The sequence below is a fragment of the Ceratotherium simum genome, chromosome 5 (genome assembly GCF_057802395.1).
Source record: "Ceratotherium simum simum isolate JZ-2026a chromosome 5, ASM5780239v1, whole genome shotgun sequence".
In the NCBI taxonomy this organism is placed as follows: Eukaryota; Metazoa; Chordata; class Mammalia; order Perissodactyla; family Rhinocerotidae; genus Ceratotherium; species Ceratotherium simum.
Genome location: NC_141904.1, coordinates 44,898,997 through 44,919,101, shown reverse-complemented (window position 1 = coordinate 44,919,101; position 20,105 = coordinate 44,898,997). Strand labels below are relative to the sequence as shown.

Below are 20,105 nucleotides of genomic sequence, written 5' to 3'. Positions count from 1 at the left end.
CCCTATATTTCAATCTCATTTTTAAAAAGATACTATTAAATACTAGAAAATCTATTAATATAATTTACTAAAGTGAAGGAAAAACTCTATAAACATCCTGTGACAGAAACCAAGAGCACTTCATGAAATTCAACATTCATTCCTTAATTCATAAAATTCAACATTCATTCCTTAACATAAACACAAGCATTCTCAGACACCCTTCAAATCAACAGCCAGAATTATGTTTAATGGTGGAACACTAGTATAGCATGAATCCAATAAAAGTAAGGAACAAGTCAAAATAGTGTTAGCATCACTATTGTTTAATGCTGTCCTAGAAACTGTAGCCAACGTAGTACACAAGAGAACCATAAGAGGTATGTATATCAATAAAAAGAATAAATTTATCATTATTTGAAATACATAACTATACCTAGAAAACCTAAAAGAATCAACTGAAATATTAATGGAGACACTGAAATTGTTGATCAACAAGAACTAGTAGAAAAAATAATAGAATAAAAATCACATTCTCAACAGCAACAAAAACATTTTAGCACGCTGGCCCCGTGGTATAGTGGTTAAGTGTGTGCGCCCGGGGTTCAGATCCCGGGCACGCACCGATGCACCACTTGTCAGGCCATGCTGTGGCCATGTCCCATATAAAGTGGAGGAAGATGGGCACGATGTTAGCCCAGTGCCAGTCTTCCTCAGCCAAAAAAGAGGAGGATTGGCATGGATGTTAGCTCAGGGCTAATCTTCCTCACCAAAAAAAAAAAAAAAAAAAAAAATCTTAGCTACTTAGCAATGAGTGCTATAAAAACAAAACTACAAAACTTTGAGAGGCATAAAGGTAACCTGAATAAAAGGAGAGGCATACCTTGTTCTTAGACAGGAAGACTGAAAATTGCAAATGCGTCAAATTTTCCCTAACCTATATTCATTTAATTGCAACCTCCTAAAAGTACTAATGAGAATTATAGAGGATTATAGAGATAACTAAAGGTTATCTGAATGAACATGCAATCCCCCCTACTCCGTAAACTTTTTATTTTGAAAATTTTAAATCTATAGAGACTTTTTGCCATATTAAAACTTTATCCTACCCTCTCTATACACACAATTTTTTTTCTGGAACAAACTGAAAGTTAAAGACACTGTGATGCTTCACCCTAATTATTTCAGTATATACTCCTGAAGAACAAGGATATTCCCCTACTTGACTCCAATACCATTTATCACAACCAAGAAATGTTAATGGTGATGAACAATATAGCCCAACACATAGTCCATATTCAAATTCACCTACTGCCACCACAATGCGCTTTATATCTATTTTTTTAAATCTAGGAATCTAATCAAGGATTATATATTACTTTGGTTGCCAGGCCTTGGTCTCTTTTAATCTAAAACAGTCCCCATCTCTATCCCTTTTTTTGCATCCCATATGTCACTTTGACCTATCACTGGTGATGCTAAAGTATTAGCCAGGTGTCTCAGTTGTAAAAGTTACTTCTTCCTTTTCTAAAAGTAATAATCTATGGGATGATACTTTGAAACCATGTGCACATCACATTCCATAACAACTTTTCATCCAATAGTTTGGCCATCTATGATCCTTTCCTGAACTAATTATTACATGGAGGGTTGCAAAATGATTCTTCTAATTCCATCATTTCTTCTACATTTATCCAGCTTAAATTCTTTTGTTAAGAGGTTCACCCACCCACCCCATGTTAAGACTGACAGAGAAACAAGACAAAGAGCCTGGGTCCCTGATATTGTCACCTCTGATCTGCTGACTCTCTGGGAGTTGTGTGAGAGAAAAGTAAAATTTACGTCTTATTTAAGTCACTGTTATTTAGCTTTATGTTAGCAACCAACAGTATCATATATTCTAACTAATCGAGATACTTTTATAAGATAATAAACTATATAGACACTAAAAGTGATTACATAAAGCTTAACTTATTGAAATGGAAAAAGGACCAGAACATGCTGTTTAATAGAAAAAGGAAGGTCACAAAGCAGCATGTAGCATATGATATTATTTTTAAAAAATGTGTATGTGCAGGTACATAGAATTCAGATAAGATACTCAGAAAAGGTTAGTTATGATTATCTCTGCATGGCAAAGATACTGCCATTTTTTAACTTTTTAAAAAATATGAGTAGGGGGCCGGCCCGGTGGCATAATGGTTAGGTTTGCACGCTCTACTTAGGCGGCCTGGGGTTCACAAGTTCAGATCCTGGGCACAGACCTACACACCACTCATCAAGCCATGCTGTGGCAGCATCCCATATACAAAACAGAGGAAAATGGGCACAGATGTTAGCTCAGAGCTAATCTTCCTCAGCAAAAAGAGGAAGATTGGCAATGGATGTTAGCTCAGGGCTAACATCACAAAGAAACAAATAAATAAATAAAAATGAGTGGAATTTTTATAATAAGCATGTACTATTTTTACTAACAGAAAAAACAACGAAGCTCTTTTCAGCTTAAAATGAGGCAAACAGATGCAGCTAGAATTCAGGTTACACAGTTTAGAACTTGCAAATTAACTTTACTGATTATAATAATCTTAAATGTATCATTCATAATCAGTGGCAATCTCCACCTTAAATCTTACATTTTAAAAAAATCATCTTTAAATTGGTGGTTTGGAATTCGGAGAGCATTTTCTAACAAGAACAATGTTATACATGATGATTAACTTCTGAGGACAGCCAAAAAAGCCTATCTGATCCATAATACTGATGTAATTAAGCAAATAACTAACAGTATTAGCCTAACTTCTAGGAAGAGAGGAAGAAGTAAAAGAGGAATTTTTCATTCTCTCTTGTACACAATGATAGTGGAAGACACATTTGGGAAATAAGTTTTTGGTTTTTTGTTTAAGAATTCTCTACTGCCCTTATCTATCTGCTTGCCTATCTTAGGTGCTCTACTCTGTGGCCAACAAGTATCCGAATGCTGCCCTACTCAGCACTCCCCTCAAACCCGACCTAATTCTTCAAGGAACTCCACGATACTAAACCCTAGGTTTTGCACAGCAGCCATGGTATAATGCATAAGAGAGAAATCCTAGGCTAGAGCTCTGGCTTTGACAATTACTAGGCATGTGATCTTGGACTAGTCAATTACACCTCCTCCCCCCTCCCCACCCCCCCGCCCCCAGTCTCCTCATCTGTTAAATGGGTTTAAATCTGACATCACAATGTTGTGTGGATTAAGACACCTTGCCAACGTACAGTATTATTATCATAGCCAAGATTATTACCCTGGTTTCAAACACACTCAGCTATTAATAATGTAACTTATCAAAGGCCACCTTTGTAGAAATGAGCAGAACCGGAACCAGAGCCCAGTCTTCGAGTCCTCATCCAGTGCTCTTTGCAACATACTTCCTGCCTTTCCAGGTTCTAACATTACTGACCTTCCCTTGCCCCAAACACAACTCCCAGGGTGGCTCTCTCATGAAGCAATTAAGAAAAAAGCTGTCTTAATGCATGAGTTTAGGTCATGTATGAAAATGAACCTTCCCAAATGTGAGAGCATTCTTAAAAAGAAGATACTAATTTACCCAAATTAATCTTATAAACTGCAGATTAGTATGTAACGGTGCAGTAGAAACTTTCAGGCTCCCTGGGTAAGATGATTATTTGGGGGCAGAAGCTAGCTACCCTAGGGTTACTCCTGCTTTTTACAGTCTCCTTCTTCTCCTGGAATCAGATTTCTAAAAAAGCACCAAATTTGTCAGGTGGTGACTACAGCTATGCAAAACAAGGGAGGCAGAGACAGAGCAGGGGTCGCAGCTCCTAATACATATGGTTTGTCTGTTCGCGCCATTTCCAAACTGCTAGTGTCTCTGCAGTTCTGCAATAAAAATGCCAGTCTTTACATTAACTACATTACTTATGAGAATCCCTTCCTGTAGCTTAACTTAGGAACATAACGCTTTCCTTTTTTCCTTCATATTGAGTACCCAACCCAAGTACAGAGAATCTACCCTTTTTACCCCTCTACTCACATAACATTACCTAATTAAGAATCGAGCTTCAATGGCTTGTGCAAGTATAAGGACTGGAAGCAGGAAATCAGGACTTCACTATATGGTAATCTACTTAAGACAGTCTCTTAGAACACAATGGGAGTATAATTGGGGACTACCTATAGCAAGGCCTACATAGTGAGGCATTCACAGCTAGAGATTTTGAATGCAATTTCTGAGATAATCTTGAAAGCATTCCTCAGTTTTAGATAACTTTGCCAATCACCTAAGTCTGGCCCTTTCTAGCCTGAGCTTTTTTCTACCTATCTAAAGAAATCTTTTTAGTTATCTGCTTTTATTCCCAGTAAGGTAAGTGTTTGCTAAACACCTGACCATCCGTGTAAGTGCTACGTTCTACCAAGAATTCAGGCTGAACCATATATACTCTGGAAGATTTAAGACTCTCCAGAGCGAAAGATTCTAAGTAAAAGATGTGCAAAACAGAACTGTAAGGAATCATACCGGACACCTAGTTCACACCACCAATGTCAGAATTCCCTTTGCAACGACACTGACAGATGAATACCAACAAAGGTGGAAAAATATCAGAAAAGCACAGGGACTCAAACGGAGGTAGGAGGCGGGAGTTAGACAAAGAACAGCCATCTTATTGTTTAAAGCAGAAAAGAAGAAAAATCTTTGTATACTTCACTTGGAATTTTGATACAGAGAAAGAGAAGGAAAAGGAAGGTGCTAAGAAGTGAACTTTCTCTCCTCAAAGTCCCCATAAAAATTCATATGAGTCTGCCTTCAAGACCATCCAACCAGGCCTGGTGTTATTGGGATTCTCCAGGCCCAATTTCTAAAAAAATAAAGGAAAAAAGGGGGAAAAACCCCCCAAACCTGGCTTACAGAAACCTGAAACAAGCCTTTTTCCTCAAATGTGAACAAAAAGGCTTATTCTACAAAGGTCTGTCTGCACAATATGTTAATATGAGTCCCTTACTTGACTCAGGGCTCATGCTCATGTTCATGCACATGCAATAATCAAAGCAACTTTTTAAAAAAACGTGTCAGATACTGTACTAGGTGTTTTACAAATACAGTCTGCTGTGCAATACCATGATAGAATTTTAAGAAACACTGCATTATCAAAAATCACATATAAAAACAACTGTTTCCATGGGAAAATGAGAGTTGAGGGACAGGGAATTTCAGGTCTCATTAAGAATGATTTTTTTCCTTAGGAGTATCAATTATAAAGGACGTTTTTAGCTATAAGCGTATGTTATAAACCTAAACATCACTGAGGAAATCCTACAATTGATCACACCTAACCTTGGCCTCCTTTCCCAGCCCTGTCATTAGCATAATCCTTCATATGTTCTTTCAAATTACTGTTAGGACAGACAAGAATAACTTAAAATAGCAGTGCTGCTCAAACGCCCTTCCTTCCCACACCACTAGTTCCCCACCTTGTTATATGACTGTGTTAATAACACAAACAGTAGTCTAATTAAAATTGTGCTCCCTAATTAATCCATCCCATTAGAATAAATTCATGTTACAAAAAATAAATCTGTAAAACAGGTGGTTGTATTATTTAATTACTCTTCCCAACAACCTTATTAGGTAGGCACTTTTATACTGGAGTCCTATTTGATTTATGAGTATACAAAAAGGGGGGAAATCATTTAAATAGTGCAGACTACTGCATCCAGTCATTCTATTCATGAGCTTACGACCCAGGGTGAACTTGAGATGGGAGATGCATTTCTCCTGTTCCCTAGGTACAAATTGATCCTACATGCCTATCTTGAGTGTGAGTCTAATGTTTAAAGTGTAATTCTGAATATATCAAATTTTGCCATACTGCTATCTTCAGAACTACATTAAGACAAAACTGTATAGTATTTCCATTTTACAAAGAGGTCAAGTGGCTTGCCCAACGTTACAAGTACTACTCAAACATTTGTCTGCCTCTTTACTTAAAACTAATTTCTTAGTATCACTTCCAAATATATTTATAATATTTAATAAGGATACATTTTCATTTCAGTTTCTTGGATCCATGTGAATCTTAAGCAGTAAAATAAAAACATCCACTTCAACTATATCCCCATTTTTATCTATTTTGATAAACTGCCAGGGTTTTATCATATTGCTCTGAGGCCCACATAAAGAAAAATTCCAAAGTCAAGCATTCCTTTAAAGAAACACCCTGGATGCACGCGCTCTGCTGCTGGCGGCCCAGGCACGCAATGACGCCATGCTGTGGCAGTGTCACACATAAAGTGGAGGAAGATGGGCATGGATGTTAGCTCAGGGCCAGTCTTCCTCAGCAAAAAGAGGACTGGCAACAGATGTTAGCTCAGGGCTGATCTTCCTCACAAAAAAAAAAAAAAGATAAAATTAAAAAAAGAAACACCCTGGATATCACTTTCAAAAACCAAGTTTAAGCCTTCGACAAATACAAAATGAGTAATGTTCTACTTAAAATGGAGGGAAGGGGGCTGTAGTCCTCTAAAATGTCAATGTCATACAATACAAAAAAAATGGCTATAAAAATGTAGGATGAGGAGACATAACAGCTGAATGTAATATCTGATGCTATACTGGATTTTGTATTGGAGGGGAAAGAATGCTATACATGACTTTTTAGGCCAACTGGCAAAAATGGAATACAGAGATGGTATGTAAATTTATGAAGCTGATGGTTATGTAACAGAACATCCCTACTCTTAAAAAACACACACTGAAGTATTTAGGAGTAAAGAGCCATGATAAAGCTAACTTACCCTTAAATGGTTCAGAAAAAATAATGTGTGTGCAGAGAGAGAGATTAATAAGGCAAACAGGGGGCTGGCCCCGTGGCTTAGTGGTTAAGTGCGCGTGCTCCGCTACTGGCGGCCCGGGTTCGGGTCCCAGGCGTGCACCGACGCCTTGTCCGGCCATGCTGAGGCGGCATCCCACATACAGCAACTAGAAGGATGTGCAACTATGACATACAACTATCTACTGGGGCTTTGGGGAGAAAAAGGGAAAAAAAAAAAAAGGAGGAAGATTGGCAATAGATGTTAGCTTAGGGCAGGTCTTCCTCAGCAAAAAGAGGAGGATTGGCATGGATGTTAGCTCAGGGCTGATCTTCCTCACAAAAATAAAAAAATAAAAAATAAGTAAATAAAAATAAATAAATAAATAAATAAAAATAAAGAAAGCATGGAAAATTACCTAAAAACCGAAACATAAATGGTAGCAGGCAGATAGGGGAAGGAAGTCAGAACACAAAAGCCTGTCGAACTGGTAATGAATTTTGTTTTTGTTTTCCCTCCCATATCCCTTGGCCTGGAATCAAAAGCAATCTGAAAGCCAGAACTGCACACTGGGTACAGAGAGAAAGAGCTCTAAGATAAATCCTATATTTCTAGTCTGGGGAGCAGGAAAGGAGACCCCTACAGATCAGAATGAATGGGGGAAATCTCATTTTTTGTTGGTCTGTTTTTTCCATTCTCTCCTGTTCCAGCTCCTCGGCAATTCCACAGTGGTGGTGGCAGTGAGAGCAGTGGTGACTGGGCAACCACACAAAACTCCAAGGGAGGGGGAACCCTTCTCTCTGACTAGAGGAACTGTGGTCCCAAGAACATAGGAAGAATCCTTGTTGCTTTTTCACTCTCTATCCTCTTGCTACTTAGCCTCACAGATAGACAACACAGTCATGGGAAGTGGCAGAGCAGGGAAACTAAAATCCCAGCTTTCTAGCCAGATGACCAAAAAATGGAGCTGCTAAGGGCCAGAATGTGTTGGGGAGATTTCAAAGAAGAGAGAGCTCAGGAAAATAATCCCATAAAGTTGTATATGAACTCCTGGGCTCATCCATAAACTATGCATATGTGAATCTGACCCTAAACAGCAGAAGATGAGTAGGAACTTGCAGGCTGAACCTAACCTGGTTGACTGGCTGCTACAATAATATCCTCAACAACAACAAAAAAAGTCAAAGAAAGTCAACATTCTCCACAGGATTTAAACTAGAGCTAGAGCCATATAACAAAATATACAAATGTCTAGGATACAGTTCAACATTTATCGACATTTAAAGAGTCAGGAAAATCTTATATCTCATAAGGGAAAAGACAATCAAAGACAGCAACTTCACAGTGATACAGATGTTGGATTATTAGACAAAGACTTTAAAGCAGCTATTACAACCATCTTCCACTAAGTAAGGACAAACACTCTTAAAATGAAGGGAAAAAATAGAAAGCTTCAAGCAAACCAAAAGGAAATTTAAAATGGGAAAACGCAATAACTGAAATTAAAAATTCAGTGGGTGGGCTCAAAAGCAGAAAGGAGATGAGAAAGAAAAAAGTCAGTCAACTTGAAGACCAATTAATAGAAACTATCCAATCTGAAAAACAGAGAAGAAAAGACTAGGGAAAAAAAATGAACAGAGAGCCAGCCCTGATAAACTAGTGGTTAAAGTTCAGTGCTCTCACCACTTGATGCCCAGATTCAGTTCCTGGTCACAGAACCACAGCACTCACCTGTGAGCAGCTATGCTGTGGCGGCAGCTCACATAGAAGAACTAGAAGGACCTACAACTAGAATATACAACTACGTACTGGGGTTTTGAGGAGGGAAAAAAAAAATGAACAGAGCCCCAGGGACCTGTGGGGGTAATATCAAAATGTCTAATATTCGTATTATCAAAGTCCCAGAAAGAGAAGAAAAAGAATATTGGTCAGAAAACATATCCGAAAAAATAATGGCTGAAAACTTCCTAAATTTGGCAAGACAGACCCAGATTTAAGAGGATCAGCAAACCCCAAAGAGAATAAACACAAAGAAATTCACACCCAGACACATCACAATTACACTGCTGAAATCTAAAGACAAAGTAAAAACCTTGAAAGCAGCCAGACAAAAACATAACATATGAGAGAACAACAATTCAAATGACTATGGATTTCTTATCAGAAACCGTACCGATTAGAAGGCAGTGAAACATTTTTCAAGTGCTGAAAGAAAGTAACTGTCAACCCAGAATTCTATATCTAGTGAAAATACCTTTCAAGAATAAAGGCAAGGGGCCGGCCCAGTGGCACAAGCAGTTAAGTGCGTGTGCTCTGCTGCGGCGGCCCGGGGTTTGCACATTTGGATCCCAGGCACACACCGACACACCACTTGTCAAGCCATGTTGTGGTGGCGTCCCATATAAAGTAGAGGAAGATGGGCCTGGATGTTAGTCAAGGGCCAGTCTTCTTCGGCAAAAAAAAGAGGAGGATTGGCAGATGTTAGCTCAGGGCCAATCTTCCTCACACACACACAAAAAAGAATAAAGGCAAAATAAAATTCTCAGGTAAAGGAAAACAAAGAGAATGTGCTGCCAGAAGAGCTGCTCTAAGATAAATGCTTAAAGCAAATTCTTCAGGTAGAAGGGAAATGATACCAGAGGGAACCTGGAACTTCAGGAATGAACAAACAGCAACAGAAATGGTGAATACAAGAGTATTTTTCTCCTCTTAAGCTCTTTAAAGGATACGTGACGTTTGAAAGCAAAAGTTGTCAATATTTATGGATGTAATTCAAGACAAATACAACATAAAGTGAGAGTGAGGTCAGCATCACAGCGGAGTGAGCTCTTTCCTTAGACTCTCTCCCCTAAGATACAACGAAAAGAACATTCATATACCAACAGAGGACATTCACACAACATAAAAGACATCTGAGAGACCCATGCAGCCATACATCTGAAGGTGAAGGTGCTGGACGCCCCCAGAGCAAGTGGAAGGAGGTAAGGGGATCTCCTCTCCCTCCCCAAACAGCAGCGACGCAGGGCATGGGACTGCAGGCGGCTATGACAGGAGAGGCGGGAGGGGTGGCACACCACAGGAACATCTAAGCTCTCCAAGTTCCCTCAGCCCATGGGAGAGCCCCACACAGAGGTGACTAAGCTATTGCAGAGGTGTCTCATCAAGCTAGCACCCCAGGAGAGCAGATAGCGAGGGCAGAATGAGAACGCCCCCAGGATCACGCAGGTGAAAGAAAGTGCCCCTCCCTCTGCCTGGCACTCCAGCTCAGCTGGTCAGCCAGAGTGCCCACACATATGATAGAAAAGCAGCAGCTGTGAGTGAGTGAGCCGGGGTTGTGGCGGGCTCAGAATACACAGCTCTTGACCCCCACACAATGGTGGCTGGAGGCATCTGTGACCAGATACTATCACTATGCAGAGGCAGAAATCCAAGCCATCAAACAGTATGAAAAAATATATTAATACTCCAGACCAGAAGGAAAATGACAAGCACCCAGAAATCAATCCTGAAGGCACAGAAATTTATAATCTAAATGACAGAGAATTCAAAAGAGCTATCATAAAAAAACTCAACAAGTTACAAGAAAATACAGATACATAGTTCAATGAAATCAGGAACTTCTTCACAAAAGAGATTGAAACTATAAAGAAAAACCAATCAGAAAAATTGGAAAAGAAAAACACAATGGAGGAAATAAAGAAAAGTCTGGACTCCCTGAATAACAGAGCTGATATTATGGAGGAGAGAATCAGCAGTCTGGAGGACAGAAATATAGAAATGCTTCAGATGGAGGAAAGAGAACTAAGACTAAAAAGAAATGAAGAAATTCTCCAAGAAATATCTGACTCAATTAGGAAATGCAACATAAGGATTACAGGTATTCCAGAGGGAGAAGAGGAGAATGGAGCAGAAACAACAGCTGTTGAAGGAAATAATAGCAGAGAATTTCCCAAACCTGGGGAAGAAGCTGGAAATACAAGTGAAAGAAGCTAAAAGAACTCCTAACTATATCAATATAAAAAGACCTCTCCAAGGCATGTATTAGTAAAGCTGGCAAAAATCAAGGACAAAGAAAAAATATTAAGGGCAGCAAAGCAGAAGAAAATAACTTACAAAGGAACCCCTATAAGGCTTTCAGCAGATTTCTCAGCAGAAACCTTACAGGCTACAAGGGAGTGGAGTAATATATTCAAAATTCTGAAAGACAAAAACTTTCAGCCAAGAATACTCTATCCAGCGAAAATATCTTTCAGATATGATGGAGAAATAACAAGTTTCCCAGATAAACAAAAGCTAAGGGAGTTCATCACCACAAGACCCCCCTACAAGAAATGCTCAAGGCCCTCATACCTGAAAAAAAAAAACAAAGGGGTTACAAAGCCTTGAGCATGGAGACAAATAGGTAGATAAAATCATAAAATTGTAGCTCTCTATCAGAACAGGCTAGCAGACACTTAATTATAACATTAAAGATAAAGGGAAGCAGAACATCAAAAATAAATATAATCTTGTCATCTTAACCACAAACTCACAACACAAGATGGAATAAGTTGTGACCATTATAACTCAGAAGAGGAAGAGGAAAGGGATGGAATCGGCTTAGTCTAAGGAAATAAGAGGCTATCAGAAAATGGACTATATCATCTACAAGATTTTTTATACAAATATGACATAAAGTGAGAGGTAAAAGGGTGTTATATGGCGGGATGGTTTCAACATTTCACTCGAAGTGGTAAAATATTAATTCTAAGTACGTTGTGAAAAGCCAAGTATATATACTGTAATCTCTACAGTAGCCACTAAAAAAACGATAGAAATATCATCAAAAATTTAACAGAAAAATTTAAAAGGAATACTAAAAAATGTTCAAATAATCCAGAAGGCAAGAAAAGAGAAGAGAATAAAAGAGGAAGCAAAAACAAATATTAAATAGACAAATCCAAACATAACAATAATTATATTAACTGTAAAAAGTCTAAATATACCGATTAAAAGATAGAGATTGTGAGAATGGATAAAAAACAAGACCCACCTATTTGCTATCTACAAAAAACTCACTTTAAATATAATGATATAAGTAGGTTAAAAGTAAAAGGATAGAAAATGACATACCATGTAAACATTAATAAAAAGAAAGCTGAAGTAGCTGTATTCATATCAGACAAGGTAGACTTGGGAGCAAGAAAATTACCAGGAATAAAAAAGGTCATTACATAATGTGTATGCATCCACCTAACAAAAGAGCCTCAAAGTAAATGCAGCAAAAACTGACAGAACTGAAAGGAGAAATAAACATATTCACAATTATAGTTGAAGACTTCAATACTCTCTCTTGATAATCAATAGAACAAGTAGACAGAAAATCAGCTAGGATACAGAGGAAATAAACAACACTACCGGCCAACTGGATCTAAATGATATTTATAGAACACTCTATACAAAACAGCAGAACATATATTCTTTTGAGTGCACATGGGAAATTCACCAAAATAGAACATATCAAACCTTAATAAATTTAAAAGAACTGAGATCATACAAAGTATGTTCTCTGACCATAATGCAATTAAACTCGAATCAATAGAAAGACAAATGCAAAATATCCAAGTACTTGGAAATTAAAACACTTCCAAATAACTCATGAGTCAAAGACTAAGCCTCAAGGGAAATTAGAAAACGTTTTAAACTAAAAGAAAAATGAGCAATATATCAAAATTTGTGGAGTGCACAAAATTTGTGGGGTCCTTCATAAAGAGGGAAATTTATAGTATTAAATGCTGATATTAGAAAAAAAGGTCTCAAGTCAATAATCCAAGTTTCCACTTTAAGAAACTAGAAAAAGAAGAGCAAAATAAAGTGAAAGCAAGCATTAGAAAGGAAGTAAAGAGCAGAAATCAATGAAACTGAAAACAGAAAACAACAGGAAAAAAAAAATCAATGAAATTAAATTCTGATTCTTTGAAATGATAATAAGATTGATAAACCTCTAGCCAAACTGACCAAGGAAAAAAGACAAAAGGCACAAATTATCAATATCAGGAATGAAGGAGATATCACTACAGATCCCACAGATATTACATTAAGGGACAATGTCAAACAACTCTATGCACATAAATTTGACAACTCAGATAAAATGGACCAATTTCTTAAAAGCCACAAACTACCAAAACTCACTCAAGGAGAAATAACAACATGAATAGTTCTGTAACTATTAAAGAAATGAAAATCTTAGTTAAAAACCTTCTGAAAAAAAATTCTAAGGAACAGTCGTGGAATTATTGTAAATAGGAACCGTCTTATTGGATTCATAGAGAAAAACATATATAATTTAAAGACTTCTCCTCTTTTAATATATGTGCATTCATTTGGTGGCTTTATCATTCAAAAATCTAGTTAATTTGTTTGCAATAAAATATATAAACTTCCATTGATAGGAATGGAACAGCATACTGTGCTGTATTCAACTCAATTTTTATCAATACTTCTTGATCTCTCAATGTGGACAGTATGGTCACTCTTAAAGGATCTCTGCTTACCAAAGTAAATCAAAGATATTACTTTGTATTTACATCAAGTGAATTACTAACTAGACAAGAAGTCAAGAGCATTACTTGAATAAGTACTCAATGACATAGGTACTAATGGTTAAATCCTACGAAGCAAAACATCTCAACTCAACTCAACTCAACACTTCAAACAACTGAAGTGATCTTTAAAAGTTGTGTAAAAATTAAGTTATCTACTTAGATAATATACTGAAAAGTACTAGAGAAGTATTTTATATGAGACTGAACCATATGAAATTGCCAATCATCAAGTGGTCCAACCTAGAACAATGTAATCATTCCTTGTTTTATATATGATTTAGTGTTCTCAAGAGTGCTAGTCACTTCTGTCAGAATGGTATTATAATGAATTACCTTGGATGTTGGGGACTCAAGTTTATTCAACATTTACCAAACATATTCTGGATATTTTTTACAATAAAGATTATTTGCAAATCTAGAATATGAACATGTACTAGGAAAGGAGTACTTTACATGGCTATAGAACCTTTGTTTTACTTCTACTTTTCAAGAGTCTGCTATTTCTAATTCTTAAAAAAATAAGCCCTGTTTTCACTATAAGCATGGATTCACTATAGAGTAAGGATTAAGATCCATCAAGGCTCAAAATATTAAAAGGAGAGAACACAACAAAATTTTTAAAATCACATCATTTTTTTACTCAAAATCCTTCAAGGGGCTGGCCCAGTGGCGTAGTGGTTAAGTTTGCACACTCCACTTCAGCAGCCCGGGGTTCGCAGGTTCAAATCCCGGGCACGGACCAATGTACGGTTCATCAAGCCACCCTGTGGCAGCATCCCACATACAAAATAGAGGAAGATGGGCACAGATGTTAGCTCAGGACCAATCTTCCTCAGCAAGAAGAGGAGGACTGGCAACAAATGTTAGCTAAGGGTCAGTCTTCCTCACCAAAAATAGAAAAAAAAAAATCTTTCAATATCTTATCTCACTGAGTCAAAGTTCTTTGACTATGGCCTACAGCCATTTCCTGCTACTATTCCCTCCTCTCTTCCAGCCACCCTGGGCTTCTTGCTGTTCCTCAAACACACAAGAGCATTCCTTCCTCAGAACCTCTTTATTAACTATTCCCTCTACCAGGAAATGCTCTTCTCAAAGATATCCACATGGCTCACCTCCTCATCTCCTTCAGATGTCTGCTTAAATGTCATCTTCTCAAAATGGTTTTTTCTGACCAATCTATTAAAATCTATTTTTTATTCTAATTTCTAATATTTAAAATCTATTAAAAATACAAGCCACTGTATTTTTTCCCCCGGTTTATTGTCTGTCTTCCCCCAACAAAATATAAACTACAAGGAAGTGAGGCCTTTGTTCTATTCATTGCTATATCCCCAGAGTCTAGAACAGTAGCAGACTCTCAGTAAGAATCTGCTGAACAAGATGCTGCACAAAGACTGCATATACGCTCCAATTAAAATTTCTGTCACAGATACTAAAAAAAGCTAAGAAAATGGTTTGGAACCCTTCAAGCCCTGCTACTTAAAATGAAACGACCCTTTAGGAGAAAATATCTTATTTTCAACAAAATACCCTAACGAATGGCCGGATTGCCTAAAGACAAAACATTAATGCTAAGTGCACGCATGCTGCAAGTCTGTTGGTACAGAATGCTTTGGTATATCATACAAGACTTTCGCTAAGCCATTTTCCCACAAACCAACAAATTCTGGCTAAAGATACTTAAGGAAAAATAGAAGTGGAGTTAACCTATTATACAAGGATTAGGAAATACAGAACATACGAGTCCAAACCTCACAGTACAGAGCAAGAAGCCAGAAATCGAAATTGGGAGTGCGTGCCCCCTAGGAGACACTGAGAGAAAAAGTCCAAAAAGGACTGCACCCCTTTTCTTGGCGCCAGGTATGGTATGAACATTCAGTCCGGGGGTGCAAGGGGCTTGGGATTTGGGAGGGCGAGGCCCGGTTCCCAGTAGGGTGGGAGTGGTGTACCTGGCCACCCTCCTCTCCACAGATTTTCGCTCAGGAGAAATCGGAGTGCTGACTGTGCCTACCCGTTCTCAAAAAGGCTTGGGGGAGGGCTGATGAGGCTAGAACCCCTCCCCTCCGCCAAGGCAAGCCCAGGCCCCAGCAGGGCTCCCCAGTCTCCGGCTCACCCGGCTCCCGGTTGATCTCGATGTCGAAGTGGCACTGCGGCCGGTCCTGCGCCCCCATCGCGACCGAGGCGGCGGCAAGAGCTGGGAGAGACGGGGAGGAAAGCAGTCAGGGCGGGAGCTGGGGCGGAGCCCGCGCCACCATCGCCTCGCGCCGGCCTGTCGCGATAGCGCGGGAGGCCGAGACCGGACCCCCTCCCGCCCGGGCCTCCCGACTCCCACGCAGCGCGCACACACATGCGGGCGAGCTCTTTACCTAGCTGGCCTCCAGCCTGAGCAGCTCCGGGCGAGCAAACGACTAAGCGCGACCACCGCAGCCAGAGGCCGACGCCACTAACGGACCACCACCCCCTCCCGCAGGCCCAGCCTCCTAGTGCCACGCTAAACCCCGCGAGAGTTGGGACAAATACCACGAGAGCACAGTCTCGAAGGGGGTGGTTAACCGAAGGGGGCGCGACACGTGGGCGTGACTGTTAGCTTTGGAGGAGCCTCGAGCCTGGCTCTCCTATAGCTGAGCTTGTCCTTTTTTGCCCCGCCCCTTTCCCCCTTTACCATTGGAGTCGGTCGCCCAATCGGGGACTCCTGGCGCGCCTGTGCTCTGTACTTCCTCTTGTCCTCTTTGAAGAGCCGTGAGCGTCCGCGTACTTTCCGATATCGCGAGGCTTCTGGTTGGCTACAGATGCGAGTGAATAGTGAGAATAAGTCTTGGGGTTTAGTAAACCGACAGATCTTTTGGCTTGTTTTGTTTTTCGCAAGGAGTAGTTATGACGCTATCCTCCTATTAGACCGTTCGTCTCACTTCAAAGGCCTTTTAGGCTGGGGTGTGTGTTTGTTCCCTCTTCGGCTCCAGCTTCACTAGGATAGTTTCTGTTCATGGCCATTCTACATCTTTTGTGAAGAGTCAGTTCGAGAACTTTGCTCATTTTTTAATCGTGTTCTTCGTCTTATTAATGAATGCAAGGATTTTGGATACCACTGTTTTGTCAAAGAGGTGATAGATGTATGTTCTGATTACAAATCTTTTGTTAGATGTGTGTCATTGCAAATATCTCCCAATCTGCGTCTTGTCTTTTCATTGTTTTGACGGTGGCTTATGCAAAGCAGTTTTTAATTTTGGTGAAGTCATTTGATCAATTTTTTCTTATATGGTTTGTGCTTTTTCTGTGCTAGGAAATCTCTGCCTAGCCCCAAGCTCGCGAAGAGTTTTTCCTATGTTTTCTTCTAGAAGTTTTATAGTCTTACCTTTTACATATAAGTCTATAATCTATTAGAATTTTTCCTTATGGTGTCACGTAGAGGTTGAGGTTCATTTTTTTTTTCCTATAGGGATATACAGTAGTTCCACCACCATTTGTTGAAATGGCTGATCCATTGAATTACCTTGGTTTGTGACCACATGTGTGTGGTTCTATTTCTGGACTTTATTTTGTTACATTGATCTATATATCTATCTTTATGCCAGGGCCACACTGTGCTTGTTTTTAGTTATTTTCTTAAAATTGTAAAATATACAGGGGCTGGCCCGGTGGCCCAAGCGGTTAAGTGCGCAGGCTCGGCTGCCGTGGCCGGGGGCTTGCCCATTGGGATCCTCACGCCGACCGACCCACTGCTTGCCAAGCCATGGTGTAGCGCTGTCCCATATAAAGTGGAGGAAGATGGGCACAGATGTTAGCCCAGGGCCAGTCTTCCTCAGCAAAAAAAAAGAGGAGGATTGGCAAATGTTAGCACAGGGCTGATCTCCTCGCAAAAAAAAAAAAAATAAGCATCGTAAAATATACATTCCATAAAATTATCATTTAACTTTTTAAGTGTACAGTTCAGAGGCATTAAGTACATTCACATTCTTGTGCAACCATTAGCACCATCTATCCACAGAACATTTTTCATCTTGCAAGACTGCAACTCTGACTCATTAAAGAATAACTCCCAGTTCTCTCTCCTTTACCCAGCTTCTGGCAGCCATTCTCTACTTTATTTTTTTTAGCTTTACTTTATTGTGGTAAGAACACTTAACATGAGATCTACCCTCTTAACAGATTTTTAAGTGTACAATATGGTATTGTTATCTATAGGTACAATGTTTACAGCAGATTTCTAATATTTATTCATCTTGCATAAGTGAAATTTTATACCCATTGATTAGCAACTCCTCCTTTTCTCTTCCCCATTCCCTTGCAGCAACCGTTTTATTCTTTGCTTCTATGAATTTTAGATACCGCATATAAGTGGAATCGTGCAGTATGTGTCCTGCAACTGTCTTATTTCACTTAGCATAAGGTCCTCAAAGTTCATCCATGTGGTCACATATTGCAGGATTTCCTTTTTTAAGACTGAATAATATTTAATTATATGTATATACCAACTTTATTTATACATTCGTCAGTCAGTGGACACTTGGGTTGCTTCCACCTTTTGGCTATTGTGAATAATGCTGCTATGAAGATGAGTGTACAAATATATTTTCGAGATCCTGCTTCCAGTTCTTTTGGATCTATGCCCAGAAGTGGAATTACTGGGTCATAAGCTAGTTAATTCTATTTTTAATTTTTTGAGGAACTGCCATACTGTTTCATAGTGACTGCACTATTTTACATTCCCACTAGCAGTGCACCAGGGTTCCGGTTTCTCCACATCGTTGCCAACACTTGTTATTTTCCATTTTTTGATAATTGCCAATCTAATAGGTGTGAAGTGGCACACTGTTTTGATTACTGTAGCTTTATAGTAAATTTCAAAATCAGGGTCACTTAGGTAGTTTCTAACCTGTTTCTGCACCTGTGCTATCTGTGTAAAGGGCAGTCAGACCTTTGGCACTTCCACACCATCACAGAAGTGCTATCCCTGTCACAGGTTGCCAGTTCTACCTCCCGGAGAGTACAGTATCTCTATCAGAGCAACAGTCTCCTGGGTTTCTCGTTTGTAACCTAGGCTGAATTGAGAAGCCAGTGGTCCTGGGTCTCATTTTGCTTACAGTGTTACAGCTAATCATTTATAGGTTTTTAAAAAATGAAACGCACATGCCTATTTGAAGATGAAATGGGTTGGTAAAGCTAACTTTCATACAAAGATTTGTGAAAGGAAAGGACAGGAGCACTGCCCAACTTTGTAATTTCTGTGCTTTAGAGCAGCTGGCTTCAATCTAAGTAGGCTTCAGAGCCTGGGAATGAAATGCTTAATTTGGGGTGTACCTTAAATCTGCAGGAATTCATTCTTATCTTGACACTCCAAAGTGCCACTGGTTATGAGAGCTGGATAAATCACTTTGATCTTTCTAGAGTTCAGTTCCTTCATCTGTAAAAGAAGCAGGATGAAATATACCTTCTATCTAAGTTTCCTCCTTGCTCAAAATTCTTTTATTCTGTCCTGTGAGTTGAAATTATATTTCAGATGATTTGAAGATAAGGTATGCTATTTGGTCTGTGGTTAAGATGAAGAAACTGCCGGGACAAGGCAGGCCTAGGGCTAGCATCCGCCAAAAGGACTGATACCTCCTCCTCCATCCTCAAGAATGGTAGAAAATTGGCATCCAGGGAGTTTACAAACTCAAGCCTAATTTGTCGTGATTACCACGAAGAAGAACCGGTGGTAGTAGGAGTTTTCAGGTAATGATTCTGGATGTTTAGCCTTTTAGAGTGGGATCACACCAGCAGTTGGAACTTCAGTGGATCGCACTCTGGCAAAAATAATCAGGAGTGCTACTGGGGAAACTTAGATAGATAATTTTCTAGAAAATAGAAATTACCAAAATTGACTCAAAAGAGATAGAAGACATGAATAAACTAGTAACCATTGAAGAAATTGAATTAGTAATCCCTAATTCCCCTCCGAACAACTGTGAAAGGCATTTTGATACAGACAAATGGGAAATTTGATTATGGTCTATATATTGGATGAAACTAAGGAAATATATTTAATTTTGTTAGAGGTGATAATGAAATATTGGTTCTGTAAGAAAATATCCTGGTGCCAGCCTGATGGTGTAGCGGTTAAGTTTGTGTGCTCTGCTTTGGCAGCCCAGGGTTTGCAGGTTTGGATCCCGGGTGCAGACCAACACACCACTCATCAAGCCATGCTGTGGTGGCATCCCACATACAAAATAGAGAAAGATGGCCACAGATGTTAGCTCAGGGCCAATCCTACTCAGCAAAAAGAGGAAGATTGGCAACAGATGTTAGCTCAGGGCAAGTCTTCCTCACAAACAGAAAAACAAAACAGAAAATATCCTTGGTTTTTTAGAGATGCATACTGAAGCATGTAGGGATGAAAACACAGGATATCTGCCTGGGATTTGCTTTAAAGTATTTAATCAAAGAAAAAAGAAAGAAAATAAATTTTTAAATAGATAATGAGTGAAATAAATATGGAAAAATCTTGATAGTTGTTGCATCTAGGTGATAGGTATATGGGTGTTTTTGAGCTATGTTCTCTACTTTTATCTTTGAAATTATTCATAATAAAACTCCCATTAAGAATAAATATAGTCTTCCTTTCCAAAATAACAGAAGGTCCAAATTGTTTCATAGGTAAATTTTACCAAACACTCAAGGATCAATAATCCTTTTCTCAACCAAAATATTTCAGAAAATAGAAAGAGAGAGCGAGCTACCTAACTTATCTCACGATA

At 39.0% G+C, this 20,105-nt stretch overlaps 1 protein-coding gene across 7 annotated transcripts in view; it reads right to left on the bottom strand.

The window, feature by feature from the left end:
- The window catches only part of NKTR (natural killer cell triggering receptor), a 57,727-nt gene extending 41,884 nt beyond the window's left edge, over positions 1–15,843 (bottom strand). For 4 of the 7 annotated variants that reach the window (XM_087430797.1, XM_087430798.1, XM_087430802.1 and 1 more), the window contains exons 1-2: positions 15,738–15,843; positions 15,383–15,565 (exon numbers count right to left, since the gene is read on the bottom strand). In XM_087430797.1, coding sequence (XP_087286923.1) covers positions 15,383–15,542 — 160 coding nt within the window. In that variant the 5' untranslated portion in view covers positions 15,543–15,565; positions 15,738–15,843. Of the gene's footprint in view, positions 1–15,320; positions 15,342–15,382; positions 15,566–15,737 lie in introns of those variants that run through there. The other 3 variants (XM_014790960.2, XM_004419562.3, XM_087430800.1) reach the window with 2 other exon arrangements.
- Between the last annotated feature and the right edge of the window lie 4,262 nt (positions 15,844–20,105).